Below are 21267 nucleotides of genomic sequence, written 5' to 3'. Positions count from 1 at the left end.
TAACCTCTGTCTGCATGGAAGTGCCCATAGTGTGAGTGTGTTCATTCACTTACTTACTCATTTGTTCCTTCCACGGTAGCATTCCACCTTCACACTCGAAGAGCAACAAGGAACATTGCCTTAAGGTGCTGAACAATTCAAGAAAGATGGCTATCAAGAAGTAGGAGATTGGTCCCTAGCTTTTAATATAAAAATGTGTAGCTCCTAAAACATTAATTAGAATAATAAAACTAATTGGAAGATTACAACTCTTTGTGTGGCTATTTGCTCTTCAGTCTTCAAGCTAAATAATGACTTTTTTTTTCAGTACTAGGGACTCATCATAGATCTTCATATAAAAAAAATCACATAAATTGTGACAGTTTTTCAAAGAAAAAGTTTAGCTGTTTTCTTAGTCAGTTCAGGGCTTTACATTCATTTTATTTTCCCATAACCCAAGGGGACAAGTTCAATTAAACGAGGTTGGATGAAAATAACCATATCATTCATCAAGAGAAGAGGGAAAGTTAAGAAAGAGGGAAAAAAAAAACAGTCTTCAAGTTTGTCAGTTAGTCCTTTTTTAATAAATTTGAATTCATTCAACAAGTTTCATATTGTATCTGTCACTCAATTTTGCTGTTTTTTTTTTCATGTCAAATAATACCAAAAAATTACATCAATGTGCTTAAGCAAAACCGGGTTTAAGTTTATCTTTACAATGAAATGAAGTTGACGTGGATATCAACCAGGAGAGCAACCGCCTATTCCTACTAGAACATTCCTGTACTTACCTTGAACACATCTACTGACTTGGGAAGTAGAAAAATGAGTCACGAATGACATGTTTGTGGGCCATCCCTAGGAGAGGTATGGTGTGTGAGCCACTCTGGGAGGTTACTTACAAGGTGAGGGGGAGTTAGTCATTCAGGAAAACATGGCACCTTTCAATGCAATAGAAGAGGTAATCAGTCCAAGGCACACTCGCCAGTGTCCTGGGAAATTTACTCCACCAGGGCAGTTCTTTGCCCAAAGAGTCAATGTTACTCTGATGGAAAGTTCACACTGACATGAAAGCCAGCATTCACTCCAAGAGTAACAAAAATATTTTACCGGTGGTTCAGTTGGCTTACAGAAAATGGCCAGAGATATGAACTGATTTTTTTAAGGTGGAGGGTTAAAATATGAATTATAGTAGGCTTATACTTTTAAGCAAGGAGATTCAACATTGGACACATCTTTTCAGAATGTGTTTACATGGGGCAAACACCTACAACTGCAATGTGCCTGTCCCCTCTAAGATGATCTCGGTGGTGAAACCGTCAACTCCACATTTCAAAGGAAGAGAAGTGCTTTTGATGGGAACAATTGAAGCAGTCCCCATGTTGGCATCAAAGCACACAATACTGCAGATGGACATGTCACTTAAAGCCTAACGGGTATATTATTATGGTATACTTTCTAGTTCATCTGAGATTCAGGGGAAGTGAGTGGGTCATGGCATTGACATCATAACCCCTCAACAGTCCTGGGATTGGTGAGAAAGAGGGACTTTTGTTTTAAAGATTCCATCCACTCTGCTGAGTCTGTCTTTTGCTGGGACTGATGGAGGAGGGCTATTGAGTTGTCACAGACATATCTGAAGATGAATAATAAAAGGCTGCCATCAAGGCGTCAACACCATGATCCCTCTGTGAAGCATTTCATTCTGGAAAGACAGTACTACTGAGAAAATTAATGGTTTATTATGTTGATGAGAAATTAAAATGTTCTGTTCTTATGAGCTCTGTGTATGGGTAACAGCCACCTTTCATCAGAGGTCCTGGTGGAATCCCTCAGTACCCTCACTTCCTGGCTCAAAGGGCTGCTGTAAAGTGATTAGAGAGTACATTCTAGAACAGGAGTCAGATCCCCCTCTTCTGCAAGCACAGTCAGAGTTTTTTTCTCAACACTTCTCACAGCTTTAAAAAATAGAGAAGCAATAAAATAATTTATTAGAAGAAAAGTAACTTTCTTCTGAAACGGAGTAAAGCAAACACATACCCAAGAATCTTTAAAAAGGATTTTTTTTTACAGAATACATGTATGTATTTGTTTATGTATGTGTGTGTGTGTATGTGTATGTATGTGTGTGTAATTACAAATACTATCTAGACTCTGGCTACTATGGTAACTTCATTGCAGTGTCTATAAAGTTGTGGATCCCAGTCTTGGTGCCAAATGCATATAAAAAGCTCAAAAGCTATTATGACTACACCATGCAAATTTATATCCAGAGATCCCCAGAGAGTGCACTGCTGCTCTTTTGAGCCCTGTGGTGTCTCTGCCACTGATGTGTGGGTATCTCAACTGTGCATCAAAAAAAGTTTTGAGTCACTTTTCCCAGAAAAAAAAAAAGTCACAGTTCTAAGTGTGATAAATTACCAGTCACTTGACTGCTTCTGCCACATTGCTTGCATTTTTTGGGGTCCTTCCTCTACATGTGGCAGTTACATCTTGAGTTACAGGATACAGAGAGAGATACCTGAAGTACTGAAAGGGATAAGGTCTTTGCAAACATTTGTTTTCTTTAACATGTTACAATGATAAGGCCACTTACAGATTTTTTAAAAAAATCTATTTAACTTTTTTTTTCCTCCTACTGTTACCCAAGAAAAAGAAAATTGCCAGAGAAAAGCCAGAGGCCAAAATTCACAGGCTCATCTCCAGATAGAAAAATAGAACAAATGAGCAGTAATTGGGAGAGTTAGCAGAGAAGAATGGAGGAGGCAAAGAGCAAAGGGCAAAGGGCATAAAAATCAGTAACTGTCCCTCACATGAGATTTATGGAGTAAGCTTTTATTTAATGTTGGATTTTGAACAGTCAAACTCCGACATATTAAAGAGTGCTATGGCCACCAAAAACAAAAAACAAAAAACAAAAAAACAAAAACGAAGTAGTGTCAATTCATGGTGACAGTGCACACCACACGCATCCCGGGGAGGGTGGTGGTGCTGTCTGCATGTTAAATGATGGTGCCAACCTTGAGGGTGACACATGTGTGGGGTTTGGGAGTTATTAATTTAGCAGTTCTTTGCTTTTTAATCCTGTCTTCCAAATGCTTCGCTGTGACACCTATTAACTCAACTGCAGTCGCTTTATGGATGTCTGTGATAGAAATAGTTTACAAAAAATATATCATCTTTGTTTTTCTTTAGAAAGAGCTCATCTAAATAGTAAGTTAAGGTTGCGTCTATGAAACCGGTGCACCTTGTCTTGTTTCTACGAGCTTTAAAAAGTCCAAATACTGATGAGGCTGTGGATCAGAAGGAACCGAAAGAGACGGTGTTTGTGTCGGGTTGCCCTCGTTGCCTCAGGAACGGTCATGGGTTGTTGTGTGGTTGTGGTGTGTACTGGTCATGTTCCTGCAGAATCCTAGTCAGTCTAGGAGGAGTTGGGTGTGCTTATGAGATATGTCAGTACAGAAATAAAGGCTGTGAAGATGTTTCTTAAGTTTCCAAAAGTGAACAGTAGAAACATTTTAGATTCAATCTTAATTTCTAGATAACAGAAAGTAGTTACATCACAGAATGAAAAATATGACGTCGCATGCTGCCATGATAGCAAGCAGAAGAAACAAAATCTTTGTAATATACATATGTATGCATATTATGCAAATATATTTATATTAACATACAATGTTATAAGAATGGTAACATAACTGCGAGGGGGAAAACCATTCTAGATGGTTTTACCTTAGAGTAACAAAGAACCTGAGACGTCTATGCTTCCAGTTAAATAGCAGACCTAGAAATCTGGACGAGACGTAGAGCACATTTCTAGTGATTGAATGTCATTTTCAAAATGTGCCACTGTACTCCCACAAGACAGTTAGGCTGGATCCACTTAATGTTAACAGAAATCCCCCACATGTATGGGACAGTGGAGTACTTACAGCAGGACACCGTTTACTCCCAGTGAGTTTTTAAGATGAACATTCAGACATGAGCATGGGAGCTACCTACCCGTAAGAGTCAGGTAAGCGCACTGCCAGCGACTCACCTCACGTGCTAACCCACTACAGAAAAGCACACCTGATGAAACAAGCCCAATCCCAGAGAAGCCAGCGAGCCTTGGCTGCAAACTAAAAGACATGACATGAGGTGCACAACTACCACTGTGGGAGTTCCCAAAGGTGAACTGAACTAAGAACTCCTTTCTGATTGGTAAGCAAAAATATCTAACTTATGACAATAAAAGACACACTTTGGGATGACTGTGTTTCACGCCCTCATTCTTGAGGCATAATATTTAGATACTTGTCCCTTTCAATTAAAAAAGAAAAAAAAAGCTATGACTTTCTTTAATATGCATCCTGTGTTAAATTGTCCATAGTTGCAAAATGTACGGCATGTATGCGTATTTGTTTCACATACACAGATACGCACACCTGTGTATATAAACATATACACATGCATCCTCATATACACATGTGTTTTATATATATGCTGAGAAAGTTCACATATATATACAGTTTGTGTGTGTGTGTGTGTGTGTGTGTGTGTGTGTGTGTGTGTGTGTGTGTACTGGTATAAAAACTTGACAGGCAGGGTAATATTTCACTCAGTGTTAAATGAAGTCTCTGAAAAATCAAGTACAGTCACTCAGTTAACATAGTACAGCCAGTAAACTAAGTTGAAAAGAGAAAACGTGAATGGAAACACGATCCGGGACCATCTGTCTATGGCATTCACATCGGTTAGATCAGGGATTTTGATTTTGAGCTGTGAAGACCTCCTCCGAAGGTGCGTCTTCTTGTGCGGGATGCTTCTGTCTCCCATGTACCGCCCATGCCCTTCCCTGGGCATGCTCTGTTTCCTATACTGGATTCCTGAGTTGTCAAAGGATATTGCTGAATTCCTGGTGTCTCCAACGCCGCCAGCAACCTCATTCATTTCATTGTGAACCTCCAGCGATCCTAATAGGATATTCCCGTGAGCATCCACCTAATGGAAAGAAAACGTACACGCTTAGGAGGCTTGCATGCGATTAACCCAATGTCTATATACAAGCTCCGGACAGAATGATGCTACATAACCATGCAATAGGATAGATGAGACTCTATGTGTCAGCTCCATACCTCGTTTTAGAAGAAGATACCATTTTGGAAATTTAACTGAAGCTTACAAAGCGCATTTCCCCTATCTGAAATCTTGCAGAAAAGAGAAGGGAGCATTACTGAAGTGATATTTCACGTCATAAATCAGAATCCCTACTGAAGAGAAAGCTGAACTGCAAAGCCCTTCTAGGCTTTCATTTATGTGCAGGTGACTGTTTACAACGATGCACTGAATGGAAACGATGGGGTCGTTCGTTTCTTGGCTGTGCTTCAACAGGTACCATCTCAAGTTCGCAATGCCACAGTACCTGTGCCACTCCCCCTCTCTTCCTAGTTACATGGGCACCGAATCATCGGACATTGCAATCAGAAATGGAAGTGAGCTCCACACAGGAAAGACTGCAACAGACAGCCTCACACACATAACTTTTCTTGGAATACATTGTTTGGGTTACTCCACTTTCTCACCATGCCCTGTTGCTAACATCTTACTGTGCCCACTGATAACTTCCATTTTCTCTCAGGTATGGATGAATAGGAATAACAAAGTACATGTAACATTTGATTCCAGCTATAGTTTCAAGTAGACACAGGGGGTAGCTTAGGAAAGCAGTTTGTTCTTTTCTGAATGCTTGCGTTGGACCCAGGGCCAACGTCTGCCAAGTATGCTTTCTTTCCCTCAGCACATTCTAGCCTGATAGCCTTTTCTCTGATGGTGCTTGATTACTGTGAGGAGGCACAGGGATAATGCTAATGATGCTCATGGTGATGGCTGGGGTACATACAGACGTGAGTCTCTGTCTAATCGTGGCCCCAGCAGAAGTCCTCTTTTGCAACAGCCATACATAAAGTAACAAGTCTCTTTCCACAATGAAGTCAATTTCAAAATAATAAAGTTTTATTGTTTGCTAAATATAGCTTTAGACCTCCCATGACAACACAAGTGGGCTATGTGTTTTTCTGGCTTGTCACAGAATGTTTCAGTAGCTTCCCTGTGGCTGAAGGAGCATGGAACTTGGGGAAACTGTGGCTGGGGGTCTCTGCTGGAGTTCCATCTGGGATCAGACTGTAGCTGCTATGGCCTGTTTCCCTGAGCACTCATTAATATATGCTCTATATCCTTCCATCTGTGTCTGTCTTTTCCCTGGAAGGCTGTATCCCTTTTCCTTTCTTTCCTTCTTTCCCTGAACAGCCTAGGCCTCCCCCTGTGCCCCCCCCTTTTTTAGCACTAAATTGATTTTTCCATGAACCACTAGTTGTTTTGTAGAACAACTTAGACTTATTGATACATTAATTTGAGTCTTCCCAGCTTATAGATACATACCCCTTACTCTCGTTATAGATATTAAGCTGAATGTGAAGGTAGTTAAGATGGGCAGCGAGGAGTCCTGACTCCTACCCAGAAAGAAATAGGGAGCCATGTGAAACACTGAGCAGGTTAATGAGCCCGAGTCACAGCCACTAACTGCAAAGTGGCCAAGGCTCAGCAAGGGCTGTGACAGTACAGGACACTCAGACTCTTGACACTGAGTTGATCACATTCCTTTTTTGAGAATACCTCTCAAGGTTAACTTAACTATGTGCAAGCTTGGTCAATTCTCATGTGTCAGAGCTTCTGAGATAGTTACAAGGAGACTTTGTAGGCGTAATTAAGGGTATGGCCATCAGGATAGTTTAGTTTGAATTATTGGGTGGATACAATAGCATCCCTTATTCTTTCCTACCCATAGCAGAGAACTTTTCTAACTAGAAGCAGAAGTCAACAGAGGACAACCCAGCCTAAAGTCTCATCATGCCTTTGGCAGGAGTCTTCAGGAACAGGGTCATTAAGAGGGAATAGGCTAGCCCACAGCAGCAAAGACTAGCTGCAAAAGACAGGCAAGCAATTCTATAACACAAAGAGCTACCTGTCCAGCCACCTGCTGATTGTGCATTGTTACCTCAGAGAAACTTAGTCGGCCTCCACCCTAGCCCCACTGCTCTAGGATTTTTGACCTGAGAGGTGTCTGGTAAAATTGAGCATTGTTTTACCCTGTTAAATTTATGGTAATCTTCCATAGCAACCCTCAAAAATGCTACAGGGTCAGGAAAAATATGAGATGTACATTTGCCTACTATGTAAAAGAAGACAGGGAGAAAAAGAAAGATAATTTTGATAAAAAACATCAAAGTAAAGCATTTTGTGTAAGGTAAACTAGCTGAGTAAACTCAAGTTCTCAGGATAAGGAATCCACCTAGTTCCTGGTCCATGATATGTGTCTGTTTGTGAGTGCAGCACTTGCTGCTTTTTTTTTTCTTTTTTTTTTTTCTGTCATAATCCTCTTTCTACCATTTAATGATAATAATAGAGGCCACTTGACAGTGAAAGGAAGGTCGATTAGAGCCTGGGCTAGTAAGGTTTTCTGTTTGTCATGCTAAGAAATTCCAAGCCTATGCTTTTAGAATACAACTGGAAGAGTAAGCTCTAAACAGATGTTGAGTACACAACCAGGGGATCAAGAATAAAAACTGGATCTGAGCTCTGAAAAGGCGACGTGCTGAAGGCCAGACAGATGCCCTTTTTCTGCTTTTGTTCTCTGGGTGTCTAGTGTGCCTGCTGCAGCAGTAGTTCTGTATTTTGCCCATCCCATTGTATGCTGGTTTTGTCCTCTGTTTTGTGAAGCACAGACTCAGTCTAGCCTAGGCTAACCAACAACTCACTCTGGAGCACAGGATGGCCTCAAATTCAGGGCAGTTCCCTCTTACTTCAGCCTCCTGTGTGCTTGAATTACAGGTGTGAGCCACTAAGCTTGCCTTTTATCTTGGAAGCTGTAATGGAGGAGAGAGAAAGTTCCATTCTCTGACCCCACCCAGGCTTGAAAACTGAGAGTTAACAGCATTTATAGTTCAATGTTAGAGGTACTGAGACAGTTAGGACTGGGCAGAACTTTGTGTTGTCTCTCTATGTTTCTTTCCCTTTTTCTTTCCCCCTGGAACGATAAGCAAATAAAATCCTTTCAATGGCAAAGGCTGTCTGTTGTCTTCAGAGCCAGGAAGACTGTCCCAGGGATTTCTCAGACAGGTGAATTATAGATTGGCTGAAACAGAAGGGGACAGTGCAAGGCTGTGCCCTTCACTCCCGCTGCAGCAGGGCAGTAACAAGGTTCAGCTGTGGGAGAATCTTGGCCACGCCAACTCACTCTGCCTAAGAAGGGACAACTTGACCTACCCTTGGAAGGAAGCATGCAAGAAGTAGCCCAGGAGAGAGGGCTAAGCTGAGCCTTGCATACAAAAGAGTAAAAAGCACATGTGCAGGCCAGAGCCCATCTCACTAGTGTTCACGTCTCTTCCCGGCACAGTAGACAGTGCTTTATGGCATAAGGGAGTGAGCAGGTCAGTGACTGAAGGGGCTGTGGCTCACAAGACATCTCTACTTGCAGAGTGGTGGGCAAGGGACTCAGCCAGGTGGGCCCTGTGGCTTAGTTTATTTCATTACTTCATTTGACCGCCATGAAGATGGACATCTTTTTATCCGATAGCCGGCTTTCAGTCATGGAGACAGTGTACTCAGTATACTCACCCACTCGCTATGTACTTAGATGAAGTGAGGGGGCTTCATTAAATGTGTAAATTTGATTCTTTTTCTATGTTCAACATTTTAAACAGATCTACCTTCGTGGCAAGCTGGCATTTTAAAAAATGACTTTGTTCATGACATTGAGTTAGAGAACACCCTAAAGAGGGAGACACTGACTTTTTAAAGTACTAATGCAGAACTTATTCTTTCCCATAATAATACATCATTCGTTAACTTGGTTACCATCACAGAAAGCTTCACTATTTCCCTCCAAGGCAGAAAACTACACAGGAAACACTAGTAGCTCTAGAAAAATATTCCTCACAACCCATGCTATTTTTAAAGGGGAAAACAGAGAGATGAAGGGCTTGTGGGCCACCCCAGTGCCTCACTAGGGACATATTACAAGGGCTCTGCATCACTCAGGGTCATTCATGCAAAATATAAGTAGACACCAGCTTCCCACTAGGGTCATGCATGGGCCAGGCTATGAACCAGGAAGATGAATACAGCGACTCCTCCTCTCAAGGAGTCTAGTAAGTGGGAACTTCCAACAATCAACAAATACAATTTACAAAAGAATTTAAAACATTTCTAACTATCAAAAACATGATACAAAAAGTCCATTAAAAAAACAAAACAAAACAGAATCCAAATGAACAATCATGTGGCTGGGTGGATCCTACCTTTCAGAGAATGTGCTGAGGAATGAGAGGACAGTGACTAAAACAGTGGTTCAGGGCATGGGGTGACTAAAGCAAGATGCAAGACCAATATGGAAGAAAGAAAAAGACTCTGCAGAGAGGAACAACTGACTGCTTGCTGAAGAAAGAAAAGATGTCAATCATGAAGTAAGTTAACAGAATGAAGGAGAAGTAGAGATGGCATATGTTGCAATTCAGAAATCAAATAGGGAGATATAAGAAATAAGGTTGATGTTTTGGTGTATAGGTACATATCTTTTTTTTTTTTTAACATTTATTAGAATTTATTCAGATTACATCCCGATTGTTATTCCCTCATTTGTTTCTTCTTGTTCTCACCCTCCCTCCTTCTTCCTCACTATTTCCCTTCCCTAGACCTCTAACAGAAGGGGACCTGCCCCTCTCTTCCTTAGACCCCATGGAGGACATGGCTACGTGTTTGTAATGATCTAATACAGGTGGGAATCTGTTCCTCTGAACATCAGTGAAGGACGCTTAGTCCGAGGAAGGCCATGCTTTTTTAGAAACCTTGCTAATAGTTTTCAAATTAAAGAAGAAAACTTGACCAGTTGGTCATTGGCTTCTCTGAATACTTATGACAAGCTTGTAGCAACCTTAGAACTTTCCTGAGACATTATTTTACACAACCTTAATTCAGAAAGGTTGAAGCCCTGCAATGGAAACATTATCACAAATAATACTTATCCTTCTGGGCTAAAGAATACAAACATATGGTGAAATTAAGACCTTAGTTTAAAGTAGCTTGGTTTCTTTACTTATGGATTTACAACCCACTGGTTTCATTTAAACATGATATAATGTGCAGAAAATCACTGTCTTTTTTCTCTGAAAAGCTTAAAGGGTATTAAAATGTATTAACTTTTTAGAAATCTCAGTTTAAAATCAGTGTTTCTAAAAGAGACGGTGATCTCTTCCTCTCATCTTTACCTCTAGAATGCAGACCTCAAAATAAAAATAAATTGACTACAGGGGATCTAAGGATGAAGTACTTTTTACAGAATGACAGGTGGCTTGTAATTTTTAAATTATTTCATGAATTCTTGTTATTTTGAAGGGTCCAGTGCACACTGACTAAATTTAGAGACAATGATTTCAATGTAGATTTTTTCTTCTGCTCTGAACCCAGACAGGTGCAGCTATCCAAAATTAAAATCATCTCATCCAGAAAATAGCACATGAGAGATTTTCTTCTTTAGAGTATGTCAATAGATTGGTACTCAGCGGCTATCTCATTCTTCACTTACCCTCCACATTCCAGTTAAGTAAGAACAAGACATGATTTGTCATTTGAGGGTGGCATGCAATCTTCTTGCTTAGTAAGGATAATATTGAGTTTACGAATCTGATTTCTTTATAAAAATTTTGTCTCTGCATAGCACACCTGGGGGTATAGGATCAACTGCCAGCAAATTACACACACACATACACACACACACACACACACACACACACACACACACTCAGAGTTATGGGTGTATCGTATAATGATATTAAAATACCATGCAAACTGGTCAACTCATCAGATATCACAAGACTTGCAAATGTAATATGTACACTCTAACCAAAGGCTTGCTCTCAGGGATAGAGGAAACTTGGCAATAAACAGAGTTCCACTTTAGTACTTATATGAACAGGGTTAAGAGGCTTACACTGTACCAAATGAAAAACGGAAGGAATATAGAAACATTCTAAGCATTTATGTATCACCTGCTAAGCTTACAATATTGTGTAACCTCTAAGTATATGAGAAACCGACTTGTGGTTTTACAGCAGGGTCAGTAATTGCCCTCCAGTGGTTGTTGGCAGCTGGTGCCTGCAACATCCCCAGGGCACTCTCTGCATATGACGTACCCCAAGGGGCAAGCATCTTTCTCAGGAAAGACTGTAAGAAGTGGGTTCCCTGCCGTACACTGACAGTTTCCCTGTTAGAGAAAACTGCAGCCTGTGGCGCTGTGTCATCACTGAGAACTAAAATGAGACTGCTTCAATAGACTGTCACACGGTTATCCCTCATGCTGTGCCGGCTCTGTCTGGTATGAGGCCTGTGACTCCCTGCTTCTTATACTCATCCTACATGCATTTCTACAAACTTTTGGGGAAGCCTATTTCTACTTAAACATTATCACTAAATTATTTAGTGAGGGAGGAATAATTTTTAATACCTACCTGTAAAAGCATCAAATAGATATAGAAAATGAGAATACCTGATGTTTATATGCTGGCTTCAAAAATCTAAGGACTAAATGACAATCATATATTAAAAAAATAAATAAATAAAGGCCCCACTGAAACCGAAGGGGGAAAAAAAGGAGAGAGAGAGAAACAAGATTTAGGGGAAAACACTGAAAATGCACTCATAAGCCAACTTAAAATTTTGTCTGCATCTAATTTATATTCTTTCTACATTCTGATAATTTTATTTGTGAATCTTACAGGTTTGCTTTTTTTTCTCTCTCTAAATTTTGTACTTCATGTTCAAAAACATGTTTCTGAACATAATGAGTTGACTGTTTTAAGCAGTCTCGTTTAGAGAGAAGGAAACAGAGCTGCGGTTGTTAATTACAGCAGGAACTGAGAAAGAACACTGCTCATGTATGCATTTGTACATATGCGTGGCCAGAGACCACACGGTGTGAATAATTCTAGTTTCCCTGGAAACAGCAAGGCCAAGACATATTGTGTATTCATAGTATGGTGTGATCTCCATAGAAACATAGCAGTCTGGCACAGAGTAGGCTTTCCAGTAAGATACTGAAGATAATTTTGTCTGTGGAAAGAAAACATAGTTCTATTCAGAGACCAACTTCATTTACGTTTCATAGATAAGAAGAGGCCATTTCCACTCACTGACAACTACAGCCATTCATAAACAGTTGCCACCCTGGGTCAGGCAGCGTTAGACATCCATGCTGGCCCAAGAACACAGGAGAATTAAAGGAAATCTCCAAGGGCTTGAAAACTATGTATCTTTGAAAAGATGAGTTAAACGGCATCAAAAATAAATAAATAAATAAATAAATAAATAAATAAATAAATAAATAAAATAGGAAGGAAAGAAGAAATCTTTAAACTGGTAGAAATCACTTCTTGATATTTTGAGATGAAAAATATAAAAGGGTACTCTGAAGAACCTTTATATAAACTATAACATTTCATCAAGATCTCATTATAATAACATAATGCTTTTATGAGCAAATGTAGCCAATGCCGAGCCCCTTTGTGACTGGCAGGTGAGCATTCCTGAGCTGGGCTCTGGCTTTCTGGTGGAGTGGTAAGCTGTGCTGTTCACATACCAGAGCCAGCAGCTCTGCAGATCTCCTGAGCCTGCATTGCCTGGAGCCTTCACGCTTCTCCCTCTGTGACTGTGGCCAAAAAGAAGTCTGGACAAGTGAAGCGACTGCTTACTGCACTGTCCACCACGTGAGCAGGCTGGATGAGTGAACTAGTAATCTTACAACTAAAGGAATATTGAGTTATTTTAGAAAATGACTTTTCCCATGTCTGCTGAGAGCCCTGCATTTCAGAGTATTGGCCACTTCTGATCCTCCTCTGTTCTTTTTAAAGGACAGTGGGAAGGGAAGCTGAGCCTCTCCAGCACCTTTTCCAATGCTAGTTTGATGAGAATGCTGGAGTTTGGCCTAGGAACATTTCACAGCATGGATGGGCAGGACCTCCTGGCCAGCTCCCTGGAAGTGAACCAGAAGGCCAGGTACTGCATGGCTGGAGTGCCCGGGGCAGTAAAGAGCCTACCCGGTTGCTTTCATTCTTGGAACGATCATTCTTGGCCTTGGCTGTCTTCTCTGCAAGTTTCTTCTGCCTTTGGGGCCCTCTTCCAAAGAAGATGTAGTTGACAAAGGCGTATTCCAGAAGGGCCAGGAATACAAAGACAAAGCAGCCCATCAGGTACATGTCAATGGCTTTGACGTAGGGGATTTTGGGTAGAGTCTCCCGAAGGTGAGTGTTGATGGTTGTCATGGTAAGCACGGTGGTGATCCCTAGGAAGCAAACACAGTGTGAGTACCTCAGCCCACGTCCCAGCTATGCTCCCAATGCAAGGTTCTCTAAGACATCAGACCGAACGTCACTGGAATAATTGATGTGTCTTGTGGCAACCCACATCACCCTTTGGGGCAGCAAGTGAGTGTCTCCACTTGGTAAGCAAGCCTGAGTAGGTCTCACCCAGCTACCCCATACCCAGTGCAGGGCATCTAGGAAGAGAGAGCGAGTAAAAGGCAAGATGTCTAGGCCATCTAGGAGGAATTTGCTCCCTTCGAATGTGAGAACAAATGCAGGAAGTCCCAGAATAGAACATAAGCAGTGAGTGCTTGGCTACAGCACACTAGGGAGCTGACAGTGGCTTATGGCTGCAGGAGTCTGGTCCCAGGGAAGGTAGGAGTGGCTGCCTGTCTTATTCCAGGCCTCGCTGAGAGCAGAGGTTGAGGGGCTTTTTATTGATGAAGGGGGAGCTCAGTTTTAAGTTCAAGGAGGGAGGGCCACTCGAGCCACACCAAGAGGGCAGATTCACTCTGGAACCATTTCTCTCAAGGAGGAACAAGTGCACGCAATCTGGGTAGGAGGGTTAGCTCAGAGGGAAACATGCTAACTCTCCTCTTATCTGAGTTTCTCATGTTCTCCTCTGTAAGCATTCTGAGTTCCTCACATAGTTCTGTACAAAGGATATATATATATGTGTGTGTGTGTGTGTGTAGGGCAGTTGATTATAGTCCTTAAGACAACATAAGCATCTTTTGTAACCTTCTTTCCCACAGTAGGAGACACACTTCCTTCTATACAGAGATTACAAATTATGTGATCTGAGGCTGCAGTGAGTGAAGGGCAGAGTTATGGCTCATGCTTGTTGAACAGAGGGAAGTTGTATTTGTGTGGATCACTAACCACTGAGTGCCACAGCAAGAACAAGCTTAGGACCCGCCCTAGCCTGTTCTGTTGCAAAAGTAAGACTTTGAAAGAGGTGTCCAGCTCTTTAGGCCAGCCATTTCGATGAATGCAACCAATACCCCTGAATGTGGGCAAAACTGTTGCCGTGAATTCTCAAGTTAGCATTTATTCCCCAAGAGGCACCCAAAGGAAAGGGACTGGCAGTGATTTTTTTCATCTTCACTAACACACACACACACACACACACACACACACACACACACACACACACACACCAGTGATGTGACTGTACAGTTTCTGGGGGTAGAGCGAGGGTTGTTGTAGGGGACAACTTATGTTTATTGTCTTGGTTTGTAGGCCTTTGGATGCCCATCTGCTCTCAGAAACATATTTGTTCACCCTGTGTTTCCTAGAGCTGGGCTGGGGTGGTAGAGTTCAGCCCTCCATAAGAGGAAAGCAGCAGAAAGGCAAGGTCCCTCTCCTGCCCCTGCCCCTGCGAGACTGCCAACAGCACAGAACACAGAAAAACCAAGAAACTATTTTTGTGCATAATTGCAAAGCACGGTTGCTCGTGAAATGTTTGGAAATCTCAGATGTCAGAATATTTTAAGGCTCCCTTTAACATTACATTCATGTGCACCTGGGGACTTTTAAAAATTTGAATGTGGCAATGGGATAATTACAGTTTACAAATAAATGTGAAAACACCATGCAAAAAAGCTACAAAATTAGACATTCTCACCATTCTTCAAAAAATTTGCAACGTTCACCAAGAGCTATTCAGCAGCATCTATCTGCACAGCAATGGCAAAGGATGCCCCCTTGGTGGCCTACCGTGGTCAATGGCATCGTGTGGCTGTGCATAGAGTGGGGAAGATGACATCGTAACTCAAGAAGTCACGTGGCAGGGCAAGGTCAGTCTCTCACAATGGCTCTCTTTTAAAAACTATCAGGGTCCCAAAAAAACTTCATAATCCCCTCTTGAGAATACTAACTCAAACGACCTACTAGGTTCTTACCTGTACAGGCCCCACTGCTCTGAGGAAAACAGTTGTCTGTGGACCTCTGGGAATCAGGGTTTCTGGACTTCTGTAAATTCCCATTTTATTCTACGCTGGCACCTGCCTCCTGGGCCTATAATGCTTGTCTGACTAACACCTTGCCAGCGGAGTCATTAAGACTTGAGTTTGGCTTAAAGCAGACAGATATGAAGAGAACATGAAAGCAAGCTACTTAACCAGGACAAAGCTGGATCGCTCTCATCCATTTACTATAGATGACCAGTTTCACATCGTCATATTGTACAAGTATGCAGGGCCAGAGTTTGCAGTATCTGGCAGAGGTCAGAAGGTCACATCCGATGTATGTTTCATCCCTTGCAATACTGGATAATTCCATCTCTTTGGTTCTTTCTAATTGCTGTACCAGCTGTTCAGCATCCTGAAGCTCTGGACATTTCAGTGTAGTTGAGACTTTTCCAGGCTTACCTGGGGTCCCAGTGATTTTTCACTTCTTTACATTTTTTTTTCCGTATAGAAAGAACCTCAAAGTGTATAAATGAACAACTGCAGTATTTGGTACTACCCCCAATAAATTCATTATCTCTCTTAATTTTGCAAGAGTAAAATATAAATCAACTAGTGTGGAAAAGAGTGATCTAGTGATGCTGAAAACATGAAAAAATAAGACCAGCAGATGACCTCTGCCAGCTGCTCAGAAACTTAGCTTTTTAAAAACCTTATCCTTTAGAAATACTTAACAATCTTAATATAGAATTCTTAGCTTCTGTACGCTTGATTCTATCAGAGTATTGTTTTATACAGAGGACAACTTCAGGAACTCTGATAGAGAAAAAAGACTAATAGAGGAGACACAAGTGCGGGTCACGTAGCTGTAGGACAAGCACAAGGGCACAAACACGCACTTTATGTTAAAAAATAAAATGGCAGAAGCTGGCAAATGGCAAAAGAAGGTGAGAGGGAGAACCGGAGCCTAAACCACATCTAACAGAAAGATGTGTTTCTAGTTCTGTTCCTACACAGTTTAATAGTTACTTTGTTAGTTCCATCTTCAGAAACTATATTGAACCCAGAGGAAGGACAGGCCTGAGCACAGCTCATCACCTCTTCCACTGATGTACTCACATGGTAATTTTGTCCGTGAAGTTTCATAATAATTACCTGAGCAGAGCATACTGCTCCGGAAAATATAAGTTTTCCCTTAATAGGCAAATCTTACAAATGTTGTCAAAACATCTAAGATGTAGTGTATATCAGCTAATCAGCCCATCGTTGTACAACCAATGGAAAGCAACCTTCACTAGGGTTCTTGGGAATGACTCATAATTAGTCGCTTATTTTAATGCTCATTAAATTGTGTAATTTCAATGATGTGCTATAATATTTGATGATTTACTTTCCTGACTTGAAAAAGGAAAAAAAAAAAACGCTCACATTAATCAAATCCTTGTGTCCGTAGAATCCTTTTGACCAAGAAATACTGATCTTTACTTTAAAATCAAGTGTCAGAAATAGTTATATGATACAGATATTCTGAAAACGTATTTTGTCTTTCATGGGCATGGAAATTCACATTTCAATCATATAATTAAATTAACACATCAAGGGATTCATGCATGAAATTACTGTTTCAAGATAGAATGTGACTACGTGGGTGAGGCTAGTGTCGTGCTGTCCAGAAATTCAAGTTGAACTCTGGCTTTTAAATTCCCTTAATACTGTAATGATGTGGTTACTTTACACTTTAGATAGGACTTAACAGTAGCACATACCCAGGGCAACTCGGGCAGCAGATGCATCATAATTGATCCAGAAGGACACCCACGAGAGGATTGTGATCAGTATTGAGGGCATATACGTCTGAAGGATGAAGTAACCAATGTTTCTCTTCAACCGAAAACTCAATGATAGTCGAGGATAGGCACCTACAGTAAACACACAAGGGCACAGTGAAGAGCCGTGGCAGGCAGTCTGCTCCAACTTGCAAGGGTCAACAGCACACACCTAGAAACTCCATGAACTGGGGAGCCACCTACTGCCATTCAGTTTGGCATGGTATTTATAGGGGCCTGGAGGAAGGAGTGTATATCAGTTTGCAAGATAAGGAACATTGAATATACTGCTCTAAGGAGGTCTGTCTGGGAGGTTGTAGGCACGGAGTACAGAATAGCAGCAAATGTGCTGTTCAGTTTTTAAAATTAATTTATTCATATTACATCTCAATTGTTAGCCCTTCCCTTGTATCCTCCTATTCCTCCGTCCCTCCCGCTTCTCCCCTTCTCCCCTCCCCTAAGGCTGTGATTGAGGGAGACCTCCTCCCCCTATATATGCTCTTAGAGTATCGAGTCTCTTCTTGGTAACTTGCTGTCCTTCCTCTGAGTGCCGCCAGGCCTTCCCATCCAGGGGACGTGGTCAGAAAAGGGGGCACCATTGATGACTCTCCCATTTTATCCATTCTAAAGAAGGAAAAACTGGGACAAGACTTTACTAGGAGAAACAGCTTGGAGCCACTGGCTCTAGGCTACGGAGAAAGGATAGTTCAAATACACATAAAGCCAGAGGGGTGGAAAACAGATGCAGGTGCAGAGAGAGCTGCAGTGCACACTAGGGTGCCCTCATGGCCACAGCAATAGCACCAAGGAGAACCTGAGAGAAGCATGTTCTAGCGTGCAAATTCCAGTGATCACCCTGGGATTGGTATTCTGGGATCTAGCCACTGCTGCCACCAGGGGTGCAAAAGCAGAGCCATCAGATGCTCCATTAACATGACATTTGGTCCCCCAGTTTCATCTTGTTTTCTCACAATAAAGCAAGTGGGACCTATGCTTTCTCCTGTGCATTTCAACACCACATCACCAGCTGCACTTGGTGCAATTGTCTCAGCTCCTTGTCTCCTGGATTGGAATGAGGCTGGTGAAAGAGAAATGCCACAGGACCTCTGACCATGTACCTCTTGACCACTACCCCTATCTGCTTAGGGGCTGGGCTCTCTCATCCCAAGATAACCTAACCAGGCATTCTTAGACTTTCTCACACCATCTCTTCTTGCCTAAGAAGTGCTTATGTGCTTTCGAGTATACAGGTATATATTGTCTTAGTGACAATAAGTCACTAAGAAATTCAGTTTAAAACAAATCTTTGATGAGTGTAGATTTACTTGTTATTGATGGAAAAAAAAGCATCTTTGCACACCAGTGAGATGGACACACTTGTTTGGGACATAATGGATTGAATTCTGGTTGAATATTGATGCTGCAAGTTAAAAAGCGTCTTGGATGGCTTAACAGTTAAGCAATGTCTTATCTGCTGTGCTCCAACAACACTTCACATACATATGTACAAAGTACCAGAAGCATGTGTTAAGGCCGTCTTAGAAAGTTAGGAATTCCATCTTAAACTCAAGCAAACAAATTTACTTAATGATTTTTATGAAACCCAAACAACAGTTTTTAAAACCAAACACTGAAACACAATCCAAATATATATTAGTTTGATACTTACATTGGAAGAATAACGGTTTGACAATATGAAAAATCTTTTGTCTTCTGCAGTTAAATCATTACGTCTCTACAACATAGACAACTTAGTATGTGCAGCAGTCAAAACGCTGAAGTTCCTAACATATACAGTCCTGAATCTGAGCGCGAGTATTCTAGGAAGCATTCAGTTGCCACTGTGTGGTGTGATAGCGTGCACTGTGCAAGCTCATGTGTGTATGCAGAACTAAAGCCACACGGAAGCTGTGGGATGCAACACATCAGAGCACTGCAACACATACCATGGGTTCATTATACAGTTGACCTTGAGTTAATTTTGGGCACTGCACATTTAAGAACCCATTTACTGTAGAAAACATCGGCTTAAAAAAGCTGTGGCCTACAAACTAAGCTTCAGGTGATCTTGACTTTCTTAACTCACTTTTGTTTTGAGACTGGCAGGTTTTTTTCCCCTCCCACTGCCTGACCATGACTTCTCCACACTTTGCTCCTTGCCCCTGTATGTTTGTCCCCGCAGTCCTTCTGCGGCTACTCATATGCCTGTTATTTTATGTGAAGATGGCTGGTGTTAGCTACTTACTGTCTACTTCACTGTTAACCACGCTTCTAGCCTGAATTATATAAAAAGAAAACAACCAGTTTAATAAACTCAGCATTTAAAGCCTAGCTGCATGGAACTTCCCCCTGCTGTTTCTTGTTTATCTGTTTAGTTTGTTTTGCGGGGTCTGATCAAACACACATATCACATTGTCAACATAACATCAACACTGTCATAAATGAAACAAAAAAAAATGAGTAAACACAATTCAAATTCCTCCCAATTTCTCACAAAATACATATACATGAAAAATGGTTTATAAATAGAATTTCTGAATATTTTAGAGTTAGGCAATTTCCATCTTTTCGAAACTATAAACAATATACTTGAGAAGAACTTCCTGCAGAGCTCCTGGGTTAGGTTTCTTATCTAGTACTGCCAGGCCAGTGCTTGGGGCTTTTTCTGAGGGTTACTAGTTTACTTTGCAAAAGGAGCCTGGTCTGCATTGTCCCCATCATCACTTTCTCCAGTTCCTACCTCCACCTTGCAAGTGTGAAAATATCGAGGGCTTCTTAACCTTTAACCATTCTCATATGATAAAACATGCCATTTCAGTCCTTTCTAGGTAAGAGAACTACCCACTGAGCTACATTTTCCAACCTTAATTTCTTTAGTTGAATATTTCTGATGTATTTATTTGTTCTCTGTGTTTAATCTTATTAAGTATCTTATAACTACTGCCTCATTTCAACTTTTCTTGTTTCAGCTTTTCATTTTATACCCATCCATATAAATCCTCACTTGGATTGTAGGTAACCATGTCCCTGGCTGCATGGTTTAAATTTTATAATGGGTTTGAATGGGGATATTTTGTGTGCAATTGTATCTCTCCATTTGTTTTCCCCTTGTGATCGCTGTGCGTTGGATGCAGGGGTTCAGGTCTTCTGGAAAGCACTCCGAGGTGAGTTCTAGCTCCAGCGGCATCTCTAACAATGTTTTTCTACGCCGCTGGAGCTAGAGCTCACAAGACTATGCTGCCACACTGGACTTCTATTTCAGAATTTGACATAAGGTGAAATTCTACACTGAATTTTTGTTTCATTTTTCAGACACCATCAACTGATTGAAAATTCTCAGCCACAGAGCCAGCAGGGATGTACTGCCCACTCCATATAATTATGGCGTGTGTTCATGCTCAGCCACTTAAGATTCCCATGCAGACATGGCATTTGCAGGCCAAAACCCACCACTCCATCCACACATTTCAGATCCACAGAAGAATACCACAGTGCCCCATACTCAAAACTCTCCTGCATTGCCAAACCGACTAAAATACTTGGGAATGAAGGTTCCTTCATGTTCCCACAATGAATCTGCTTTAATTTTTACCATGCTCTGCATAAGCAAACCACTGTCTAGTCAAGGATATTTTCACTGTCCCCATATGTGTTCATGACTTCCTGACTGCAGATTCATAGCCCCTATCTTTAGGAAATACCTTCCTCTAGTTATACTGAAAGGTCTTGACATAGTTTAGTTTATAGGACACCTTGCTGTGTGCTCCCTCCAAATGTCAGTGGTCACCTTCTTGAATTGTTGTCCTTCTTGTTAAAATCTAATTTTTGATAGTCACCAAAGTTAGATCATTGTTGGCAGGCATACATTCTCCAAGATACAATGAAATTACAGCACTGAGTAAAAGCTTGCATCACAAACCAGCATCAGTGCACCCACATACAGCAAAAATAGTAGCATTTAGTTCATTCTCCACATTCTGTAACTGAGCTTAATACACAGAGCATTTGATATCTTCATTGATTAAATCTTCTATGACAGTTTTAAGAGATCTTAATGAAGTAATTGGAACACTGACTCTTACTTTGTGATTTGATGTCGATATCAGATTTATAAATTGCTCTCCTGTTTCTCCACTGCAGGTAAAATAGTTTTTGTTTCAG

General features: G+C 41.2%; 1 protein-coding gene across 3 annotated transcripts in view; it reads right to left on the bottom strand.

The window, feature by feature from the left end:
- Positions 1-540: 540 nt before the first annotated feature.
- GABRB3 (gamma-aminobutyric acid type A receptor subunit beta3) overlaps positions 541-21267 on the bottom strand; it is a 253662-nt gene continuing 232935 nt past the window's right edge. For all 3 annotated transcript variants that reach the window (XM_084759634.1, XM_084759633.1, XM_084759632.1), the window contains exons 7-9: positions 17047-17199; positions 13107-13351; positions 541-4962 (exon numbers count right to left, since the gene is read on the bottom strand). In XM_084759634.1, the coding sequence (XP_084615760.1) occupies positions 4621-4962; positions 13107-13351; positions 17047-17199 (740 nt within the window). In that variant the 3' untranslated portion in view covers positions 541-4620. The remainder of the gene's footprint in view (positions 4963-13106; positions 13352-17046; positions 17200-21267) is intronic.

The sequence above is a fragment of the Acomys minous genome (genome assembly GCF_964271855.1).
Source record: "Acomys minous genome assembly, chromosome: 2".
NCBI classification, from domain to species: Eukaryota; Metazoa; Chordata; class Mammalia; order Rodentia; family Muridae; genus Acomys; species Acomys minous.
The sequence above is the reverse complement of the archived record's forward strand: the minus strand, read 5'-3'. Positions and strand labels throughout refer to the sequence as shown.